The 11458-nt window shown below is 38.3% G+C and overlaps 1 protein-coding gene across 1 annotated transcript in view; it reads right to left on the bottom strand.

Moving 5' to 3' along the window:
* Nucleotides 1-751: 751 nt before the first annotated feature.
* SLC6A2 (solute carrier family 6 member 2) overlaps nucleotides 752-11458 on the bottom strand; it is a 61955-nt gene continuing 51248 nt past the window's right edge. Inside the window, 3 exon segments of the mRNA XM_071567630.1 lie at nucleotides 752-7916; nucleotides 9481-9552; nucleotides 10928-11095. Coding sequence (XP_071423731.1) covers nucleotides 7893-7916; nucleotides 9481-9552; nucleotides 10928-11095 — 264 coding nt within the window. The 3' untranslated portion in view covers nucleotides 752-7892.

The raw sequence follows: 11458 nt of genomic DNA, 5'->3' as shown, positions 1-11458 counted from the left end.
GAAGAAATGGAAAACCTGTTTAATTCTTAAAGGCTGATTTTTTTTTTCAACTTCTGCTTGTCACGCAGGGCAACTAAGCTGGAAATTCTATTTGTTTACTGTGGGTTTTTTTGTTTTGGAAAAAAATGTTAAATTTTGCTGTGGAGAGTTGTAGCAGAAAAGATTGCTCAAGTTACTTTCAGAGTCATGTAAAATGCAGACCCTTTCAAAGGCAAAATGCTTCTGCCACTCGAGTGACTTCAAGTCCTTACCTGAAAATAAGTCTTCAATGCAGAAGTGAAACAAAATTAAGGCAAATTTCTTTCCAAAATATAGGAGAGAATATCACATTCTGGTTTTCTGGTTTCTTTTTTTTTTTTGGGCTTTAAGAAGTTTTAAGAACTGTAAGGAGTGCAGTGTTCTAATACTTGACTTGTATAATGCCATTGCTCTGGTCTGTCCAAGATCTTCAAATGCAGAAATTCACGTGCCCACTGGACACCAAAGGGATGTGAATGACCCCCTGAAGGCTGGGAGCTATACAGATTTCCTGCCTTTGGGATTTTGGTTTTAGCTCTCTGCCAGTCTTTAGCATTCTAGAGGCCCTTTCCCTCTGCTCTCAGGTGATCCTGCTCTGGAAATGCCTGTCCCTGGGAGTCAAGCATTCCACCAGTGCTCTCTGGGCAGAGATCAGTGCCGAGCCAAGGACCAGCTGCCCCTGTGAAGCTTTAGCTGAGAATGATATTGACAACAAAAAACTTTCATTCCACCTTTTAATTGACTGTCATGAGTAAACTCTTGGTACATAAGACTTTTCTTTATATTCTTTATGTGCATATTTGTCAGATTTTATTTAAATAATTTTATACACAATATTGGGATAATCTGTTACATTAATGCACAGCTTAAAACAGTTCTTATTTACACTGATCACAGAAGGACAGAGGTATGAGGACAAATACTTTACATTCACCATCTTTATCAGCATTTTAAGTATAGTTAACCAGCACACATCACACACATCCATATCCATATTTATAAGAAATGTATTGTTTCTAATTACACACGTGGGGCATGTAGGTGTCCCCTTTGGAAAAAAAGAAAAAAAAAAGGAAAAAATTTGAAATACCATTTTCCCCAGATAACCAAAGACTTAAAAAAAAAAAGGCAAATGGACCTGCAAATTCATATTGCACAATGCATGGAAACATGGTAGCTGTGTTTGGACACTTTTGGTCACTGGGGCACTTTGGAGAGTATTTTTACTACTGGAAAATTTTGAGCTCCTATGAAAACTTGTTCCTGAAAACTGCGATGTGTTCTCTTGCTTTGGAAGTAGATCTACTGGACACTAACACATTTGGTTTAATGTTAAGTCATCTAACAACACAAAATTGCAGCCAAAGGATACTCTGGAATTTTTGGTTTTTTTAGAGTAGAAATTAAAAACACATGACTTCATTTTATGAGATTAAGGCAGCAATGGAGAATATTGTGCTACAATGTGCATTAGCTGTAGGTAGTATTCTATTCTCCTTTGTCACATTTTTACATTTATCATCAAAGGCCAACATATTATTGAACTAGACTGGCTGACTACAAAATCTCATAATGGAGAGATAGGTCTTGTGTGATGCACTTGTTACATCAAAGTTGAATTTCTCGCCTTACAATGTACACATGTTCTATGAAAATTAAAAAAACTGGTAAAAATATTAAAATATTTCCTATACAGAGGTACCCTTATCTAGTCACTGCTATAAAAAGGCATTAAAAATTAAGTTAAACACTGGTGTAAACCAAGTAAATGCTCACTATAAAGCTTTTATTTGTAAGGCAAATCTTCATCAGACCTATTAGAATTAATTTTCAAAATGTACTGTTTGAAGGTTCTCCCTTTTTAACTGGTATTGCCCACAGCAAACGAGAGCTGAGTGTTGCAGAGAGGTTCACAAACAGTGCAAGGTAAATCACAGATGGAGGTCACCTGCAAGTTTGAGGCCCCCTGGCAGTGATCAAGGATAAACAGGACACCTTTAAAAGAGAACCAGCTCAAGGCTTCGTAATTCTCTTAGTTCACTGAATTTGTTCTCTATCCTTATTAAAGAAACTAAGCAACTTCTCTTTTGTATGGCAGCTAAAGAAACACTTAAGAAAGGAGGAAAGCAAAGCACAGGTGGCTCAGTCTTTGTCAGTGCTTGGGCAGAAAAGGCCCACTGCTCTCATGGACACTGCTGCAGGTTTAATGGTTGTGAAGGCAGAGCTGCTGGACTGAGACAAACCCCTCAGCTTCTCCCCTTCTCTCTCAAACCACCTGCAACTGGACACCTACATGTCCTCCTGAGGAGGACAGTTTCAAAGAACACAATCACTGTATCTATGCCGCTTGAATTCTTCTGGTGGTCTTCTGTTTCTCTGCCTGCTTCTGCTCAATTAGTCACAGTTTGTTTAAGCAAATTCTCTTTTAACTGCTGAACTAAAATGGATCAAATACTGTACTTAAAAGCAATTTTGTTATCCTGTTACACTTTTCTACTGATTGTTTTTGTTGGCCTTCTAGTTTTCTGTAGTAGTCTCTGATGCATGTAGATGCATTTAAATCCAGTCTTAGGCAGTTAACAGGACAACTGGATAAATTAATCACCAGTTGAGGATCTTGGTCCTCTGCTGAATTAATTTTCAGTAGGAACAATGTGCAAAAATTTGGAATTTCTTGGCCTAGGAAAAATTTCTCTGTGCATGGCATGGCTTACAAGTCTTGTCATTCCTCAGCTAAACTTAATTGGTAAGAATAAGTAATTGTACATCTTATCAGAGATATGGAACATGTGTGTGCCTGCTTGGTCAGTCTGAGTGGTCTTGGATGGTTGTCAGCAAAAACTGTTCTTTGAGAATATGGATTAGAGAGCGGCAAGTGCTTGGTGAAATGTTCCAGTTGAGGTCTGATTTACAATAGACCTAAATGGCTGAACAAAAAGCCATTTTCCACAGCATGGAAGGACTGAAATGTGCGTGTTTGACATATGACTATTCCCTGCATATGATCCTTTCTGAAACCCAGTGATGCAAGGTCAGAGGTGGAACAGAGCTCAACTGACTGTTTGACTTCTGTAAATGAAGTGCTAAATTTTCTTTTCAGACTGTTTTGTAGTATCATGTACTCATGTACCTTTCTTCTAAAGGAAGCCAGAACGTGGCTGACCTTCTCCTGTCCCACAGTGGTGTTAGTTCAGTGATTGATGATCTGTGATAACTCAGGTATCCAAGCAGCTCATGGATTCCATCTTTTATGGTGATTTCTGCCCGGCTTTGCTTAAAATAATACATAATCTGTTTATATATAGATATGAACCTGGGATAATCACTTCAAGGTCTTGTTTCTGACTTCTACAGACAGTTTAGCTTCATCTTTTAACAGTTTGACTTTCCACTGATTAGCTGATGAGCCCACAGTCACCAACAGGAATGGGTATGAGTCAGAGGAAGGTAGACTGGAAGAAGACTCCCAGGTTGTTCAAGAGTCCAATCTAAACCACCACATTTGCCTTTACATTAAGAAAATTGAGTTCTTGCACATGAGGTTATCTTTGGGCCATAAATATTCTTGGTACTGAGAAGATAAAGTATTAGAACAAAATTATCCTATTTCACTGCTCCCAGAGCCTCAGAGTTCACACAAGTCCTGCAGGTAGGCAGTACATGGCCATGTGTTGACCTATGATAACTCTCTAATGTCAGAGTCCTTCAGATTCATTTTAAAATGTTTTAACAGGACACTGCAAATAAAACATTTTTAGTTCTCATCTCTTTTGAAACTGCTCATCTATGATTTTAATTTGGTTCTTTGGAAAGAAATTCTTAAGCATTTGCCAATGCCTCATGAAACTTAATGAAGCAGCCCAGGATATGAATGAAAGCTATCTACTCCCAGAAAAGCAAGTCTCTGCTAATTAATGCTGTATGAATTGGAAGAACTGCAAAAGAGATATTAACAGGAAAAGAACTTTTGATGTGGCCTCCTACAACCTAACAGTGAAAAATAAACTTAATTCATGTCAAAACAATAGCATAAGAAGTGAATGTATATAAAAAATCTTTGGGCTTGATCTTTTTAAATAATAACACTTAAATGGTACTTTGCTGGGAAGAAGTGACCAAGTATAGGAAATTTCCCTTGGGAAAATTACATACAACATACATTGCACGTGCAGTCAGGGAACACGCACAATAGTAACAGCCAAGCATTTCTCCTACATTCTATATTTAAAATATCATGTTTGATCCTGGATATCCTGCATTATCCCTCACTATAAGATGTCTTTCAAGTGTTGCCAGGGTGTATCTCTCAGGACATAATGGAACAACAAGACGGACTGACAGAAAAGATGTGTCAAACAGGGACCAACACTAAATAGCACTAGGGCTTTTTGAACTATTGCAAATGAAAGACCTGTTTTTTCCAGAAATCTAAATCTGTGGAGTTCTAGTAATGTAGCTTTAGAACAGTACTCGGGATGTGAAGAATTATCCTGCTGAATGAGGGTGGGGAGGGGTACCAAGAGAGAATGGATGATCCCTTTCCTTGGTGCGGACAGACTTTCTGTGAACTGATGAAACACTGTGGATCACCACTATGGATCACATGCAAGTCTTTCTCCCTAGTCAAAAGAAAGGTCAGAAGACAGATGCTAATGTATGACAGCTGCTTCCTTTATCAGATTAAGAAAAGGCTTTTAAGGAAATATTTTCTAGGACTGTCAGATGAGCTATTTAATTGCTTCACAAAATTTTTCCTACTGGCTTGTTACCAGACCAGCAAACATAATTAAAAGCAGATGATACTGCACCTTGATAAGTTCATATCAAACATTTTCTTCTTCTGGAAGGGGGGTGCCTACTGAATCAGCACATGCTATCCCATGGGGATATCTGGTAGAGCACCATTCCCCAGAGTGGGTCTGTTCCCCTAATAAGTATGGCTGAGGGAGGAGGAGAGAGCTGCTGGGCTGATAATTCAAGACACAGAGTTAGAGGAAGACTTGCAGTTAAGTCACATGGGTGATAAGGACCTGACTGGGTGGTTTGTCCTTTTTTTTTTTTTGTAAACTACAAATGTTTGATCTGAAGGGAGATGAGTACCTTTGCGGCATTTGATAATTTCCTTATTGAAAATTTATTTGGGACCTCAAAGTGGGTGCCTCAGAGGAGGTGGGTGCCAGTGCTGTGGCTTCTTCTTGGACTGTCTGTACCATATTAAGGAGTGGGGTAAAGGAATATAACCTGGTATTTGTCATTTGAATGCATGCTAGTTTGTGTCTATTGGCATAATTTGTCATCCAAGAGGCATGAGGTAGTTCATCTTATTCTGTGGAGAACCGAAGACACTGTTCTTTTGTCTCTGGGATAGTAGTTGTATTATTTTGGGGGAGACTTTCTTTGGGCAACATCTTGAAATTAAACTCTAGCTATGCAGTCATGCACTGTGTATTGTCTTTTTCATTCACGTTAATCCTGGCAGTAAGATTCCTGCTTTCTCTGATATGACTTTTGTCTTCTGTATAAATTGCAAGTTCTTTACCTATAAAACCTCAGAACAAGGTGGCAATAGTGCAATGGAGTCCTGAGCTATAAATACTACACTAAACCTAAGAAGTTATACAGTAACAGAAGTAAAATTAACATAGTAGGTAATTGCTTTGGGAGTTTGTATTAAAAATACAATGAAGCCCAAACATGCTGGGTAAGGCTGACTTCACTCCCATGCTAAGACAGCTTTGTTCCTGTTTCAGGGCAGAGTGCTGATGAAATGTAACTTTTCCTGCATGGATTTTACTGTCTGGATGGTGGTGATGAAGTGTGTCACAAGTGAACACAGATGCATGTTTTTAGCATTTCCAATCATGAGTGAGCCAAGCTATGTGTAATATGATAGACTATTAAAGCTCCACATCTAACAGCCCCCAAGAGTTTCAAAACTTAGTAATTACATCTATGCTAAGAAGCTTTTTGAGCCATGCCAAGTCAGTGACTGAAGCAGCTGTATTGTTGAAAAGTAAGATTTGTAACAATGAAAAGATTCTCATGTAGTCCAGCAAACAATAAAAATGGGATTAACTGTGAAGTTGGTGAGGTGATGTTTTTGAAGCTCTCAACATATTTTTACTGTTTAGGCTCTTGTGTAATTACAGCCCTAGAATGGCAACGTTTGGAATTCCTTTGTTATTGAAATATATTTCATAGCAGGGTTTAAGCAGCTGTTGGCCATCAGCTGGGCCAGCAACTATGACTGTCTTTATAATTAAAAGGAAATAGTCTTTGGGTTTAAAACCCTGTTTAAATACGACTACTATTTGTCATAGACACTCTGTAAGAAAAGAAAAATACTTGAGATATTCTGAAGTATTGACTATGTTGTGGGGGGAAGGATGAATAAGGAGAGAATTTTCCCTTCCATTATTCTGAACAGAAATCAGTGTTAGAAAAAGCCAAAATCACTTGGGACTTTGAAACTGGTCTATTTTAAAAAACAAAAAAACTCAACAAAAAAGTTTTATAAATAAAAAAGGCCCATCCTTTTAAAAGGTGTCTTTAAAAAGAGGAAGCACTACATACATTTAAAAGACAAGCTGAAGTGAATGTATAGAGACAAAAAAATTCAGAGGTAATGTCCAGAGGTGAACTCTGGGTTGCATTAAGCTGAGAAGTTGCAGCCTCTGAAAATTACTGGAGATCTAGCGATAAATAATGACAAGAAATAAAGCTACTGAATGTAGTGATCACTGGAAAGGCTCTACAGTGACAAGTGACCACCGAGTAAGAACAGCACCCAAATGCAGAGTTTGTTCTGTATCTTTTACTTTGCATAATACTACTAGAGAGAAGAGCTGGAATAGGCTTAGAGAGCTGAGTGTGCCTAAAATATCCTTTTAAATTATTCAACACAATCTTACTATGAATTGGTAGGTGAATCCAGGTTAAATTACATTAATAGCATGTTCACAGCAGGAGAATGAAGCTAGAGTTTGATATTTTTGTATTTTACACAATTTATTTGGAACGAAATATAACAAAAAGGTTAAAGTCTCCCTATCTGGATGTAACTTTTGTACTTAGCTGGAAACGTCCATGGAGTGTGGATCATATGATAAAGCTGTTAGTATGATATAAGGGAATATATTTTTTCATGAAGTACAGTATGGTATTAAGCTTTGTTCTGTACTAGTAGTTGTAACAGGAATTCTGTTCTTGCTGCTCTTCAGCTTCTGTAAGTAAACTGGGCAGAAAATGGCATGGACATACACAGCAAAGACAACACTCTTCACCAAGTGAAGAAACTAATAACAAACCACTGAAAATGAAGCACTGAGCTTCACGTCAGTAGGATGTGAACTCATATCCCAAAGGATAGGATGGCAAAAAAGCTAATGACATGAGTACATAGTTTAAGTTGCTCTTTCCTTATAATTGAGAGACTCTTTCCTTAGGTCTAAGAATGTTCAGGTGGTTGTTTACAACAGGTTGTGGTATGAGTATCTGAAGAAACTATTACTGTCAGAAAGGTTTAATTCACTTTTTCACAATAAAAAAGCATTTAACTTATGCTGATTGCTTTTTTTCCTCTGCTCCCCCCTCCTCCACTTCTGCCAATAGCAAAACTCACAAGTTTTGGTCATGTAGGGATCTCATGGCACCAGAGGATGCAAGAAAAATTAAATGGAGTCTTTAAAGGTCGTTTGAAGCCAAGTAGTAGAAGGGAGGCATTGACAACAGAGAGCCCAAGTCTTCCCTCAGTGAGTCAGTAGGTAAGCTCTGAGCCAGCCTGGGCCAAGCGGAATCGAGGGAGCTTTGAACTTGACCTTTCCGTATTCTCAGTTTAGTTTTTCATGTGGGCTTTTTCCTCGACCTGTTGGTTGTCATATTGTTAGCCAGTGTTGGAGCTGTAAGGAAACAGAAAGAGTGGTTAAGTAACCTTATGGAGTCAGACAACGGTAGTGAGAGATGCACTGGTTGACAAATCTAGTGTTCCAAAGAGGTTTCAAAATAATGGATTGGGTATCCATTATATAACTGAATTTCTGTGCATTTCACTTTGCAGTGAGAAATATGCTAAATATAAAAGCTACTTGGACAGCTCTCAATCCAGTATTAAAATTTGAACTGCTAAACATATATGGGAATAAAATACTTGTGTTTGTCCAGCTATGGTAGGCAATGTTTCATTTGCAAAGCTGAGCATTGTGAACAAAACATTAACTATGATTTAGCACTTACAAACCCATTCTCAGCTGTTCGTTGAAGGTGGGAACAAATTAAAATATCTTGTGTTTGGCATGGTTTGAGATATCATTAGGAGTTTACTTCTGAGGACAACCTCTTCTAATTTATGTGAAATTAATTTGCTTTCTTTTCACCACTGTATATTTGGGTGCAGACACCAATACTGTGTAGGAATGGCTGTTTACAGCCCTTTGACACAGGAACATCTGCCTCTGGAAAAGCCAAGTTACGTACAGCTGGAACAGTAAATCATCTGGCAGAAACAGGAGAAAGAGAAGACAGGAAGAGGTGCTGTGCCACATCAAATAAATTGTGGTCATGGAACAGGATGCCTTTTCTTCCTGCTTTCAGTCTGAATCCCATAAATCTACAGTTGGATTATTTCCTTTAAAATTATACTTCAAACAGTATTTTTCAGAATAAGTGAAAGGCAGATTTATTTTCTCAATATCCACATACAAACCACCACTATAAAATCTGGGTCACATTTTGTGGAGGTGTGCATAATTCTAGTTGCTTTCAACTTTGAAGACAGAAAGTGGTCCAGCATGAATGCTGATAAGTGTAAAAAGCTTCATATTTGCATCCTTTTTATCTTCTACAAAAAGGAGTTTATTTCAATAAGCTCATTTTATTTGCTAAAAAGAAAACAGTATTTGGAAACCTATAGCATATTTTTCACAGTTTAAGAAGTCTCCAGCAGTGTTTTCTATCAACTTGTAGGCCTATGAGGAAAGCCTGTTCCACATAACCTAGCACATTATTTCATCGTGGCCATTCTGTGTAAGCTCTGACATTGGATACTTGCTCTGCTGTTTACCATGTGTTGTGGGACATAATTGCAATTTTGGAAACGTGACTTCAGATTGCTGTGCAGTAACTGAACAAGAGGCCATAACCTGTTCAAATTCTCATGGCAGTTTGGAAATACCTTTGACTCTTGATAAGATCTCACAGTATTCAAATACAACCCAAAATCCTGAATTCGGGTGATCTGTAAAATCATGGTGTTTCCTTAGTCAAAGAAGGAAGGTGCCAAAAGCCTTCCAACAGAGTTGATGCCTATGGTAATGAGCCTCCTGTGTCTTGTCATGCTGGTACAAATAAAGAACTACAGACCTGCAAAGACATTCACTGTGAGGAGATTGGAGCAAACTGGCAGTTGCTGCTAAAGACAGGAAAGGGTTGGTATCAGGAGAGGAGGAATGTGAAAGGAGTACAAACCTTAAACTGCCTGACATTTCCCTGGGCCACGAGTTGGTGCTCATTTTCAGGTGTGATGCAGTAAGCTAGTCTCTAAACCAGATAGGAAGAAGAGGAAAAAGTCAGCCATATGAAGTGGGATTATGTATGTAATCCCCAATCTATAAATAAAGTTCATGCTTCTTCCCCATTAAAATGGTAACTTAAATCTTTAATATCACTGCATCCTGTGCTTTTACCTTAGTCACTGAGAGAACAATCTTATTATAAGCCCTTGGGTGTTAGCCTTTAATATAAGAAGCAACAGTAGAAAGTTTATGCAAATACTAAGTCCAAATATTTAGCAAGTGCATATGGAAAAGAATATCAGGAACAAGTTGGTATCACAGGCCTTATATCCCCTAAATTCACACTTTTCTGTTAGTGCTGTAAAAGGGTTGACCAGTCCCAGAGAGGAGAGGAAGGAGGTACTGGCTGTTTTACAGCTCATCTCCCTTGTCTCTCCTGTGCTGTGCCCTTTGAGATCAATATAGATTTTGGTTTATCAGGAACTTTCAACAATTTAAGGAGTTCCCAGCAGACTAAGAGCATACCTTTCCCCATACTTTTAAGAGTCACAATTTAGGGCATTCTTTCTTTTGATAGTTACCTGGATGTACTATACATTGAAAGCTAGTACCTTTTGCTGTAATTCTTATGGGGAAACTGGAGAGTTGCTGTTTACAGGAGCAGTAATAGACAAACCTGAACTTGCTAACAATGCAAAATGAATGACACAATGATTTGGGCCAAAGCCTTCTGCATTCCCATACCAGTAAACTTTAGCAGGCAGGCAGGCAGAAGCCTGATGGGTCAGTACAAATTATTCTTTGAGATTTAGATCCTTCTAGAAAATGAGTTTTTAAACCCCACCAGAATGGAACAAAGGGCTTCTAGAATTGCTGGAATTGATATCCAGAAATTGTGTACAACGTTGAGGTGTTGGAGCTGATGAAAGTAGAGCAGCTGGAGAGGAGCTCCCAGTCTGGTGTGCCTTTCTGAGGTGAACATTAAAGGGCGTGACTGTAATTTTTCAAAAACAAGACCTTTGTTAAGCAAACTTGGACTGAACTCTGTTCAGGTAGAACTCTGTTCAGATCACACCTCAGAGCTAAATATGAGGATACCCTAATTTGCATGGTTTTTTGCTAATAAGGAAAATTTAATCTCATCAAATGGATTAATTGCATGCATCAAAAATAATTTCCCCAGAATTATGATGGTGCTGTGCGGAAAGCTAATTTCTACCTAGAAACTCAAACAACATGCAGTAATCCTACCTCAAAACTCCCATCTCTCTGATGGATGGATGCAAAAGGTCACTCATAAGTAATAAGTTTTGGGAGTAAGAGAAATAAACTGCCGACTTAGATCCAGCCATTTCATTTCAGAGGAACATTTCATGATGTTTGATGAATGTTCCACTTACTTCTTTAAAGGTCCCACGCACATTCATAAATTTATAGATGATATAGGCAGGCACAAGTATCATGGAAGATAATGCTATTCCCCAGCCAATGCGGTTTGCCCAGAGAGGGAAGGTGTAGTCATCATAGGTCAGAGGTTTGAAGTTTATTATGCTGACTATCACGACAAACTAGAGAAGAAACAATAAAATAAACCATTGTTTTAAGATGAAACTTCCTGGAAAAGTGATTCCATGTGTTCTATTAGGCAGCTACCCTAAGGTTTGTTTCAAACCAGCTTTACTATTTACCTTCAGCTCATTTACTTTGTGCCTCTTACTGCCTGAGTTCTGGATGCATTTACTAGTACTAACAGTTCATTTTAGCTACTCTGGACACAGGTTATTTGAGATTTTGATGGGAAGATCAGGTGATTGTCTGCTACTGTCTCATTTACACTAGTGTTACAGAGGTAAAAAAGGGATTCTGTAGTCAAGAAAAATCTCCACAGGATCTCCTGTTTCCCCCTTTTTGTTTTCCAGGGCCATTAGGCT

Source organism: Pithys albifrons, chromosome 12 (genome assembly GCF_047495875.1).
Source record: "Pithys albifrons albifrons isolate INPA30051 chromosome 12, PitAlb_v1, whole genome shotgun sequence".
Classification (NCBI taxonomy): domain Eukaryota; kingdom Metazoa; phylum Chordata; class Aves; order Passeriformes; family Thamnophilidae; genus Pithys; species Pithys albifrons.
Note: the sequence above shows the minus strand (reverse complement) of the source record. Positions and strands in the feature narration are given on the sequence as shown.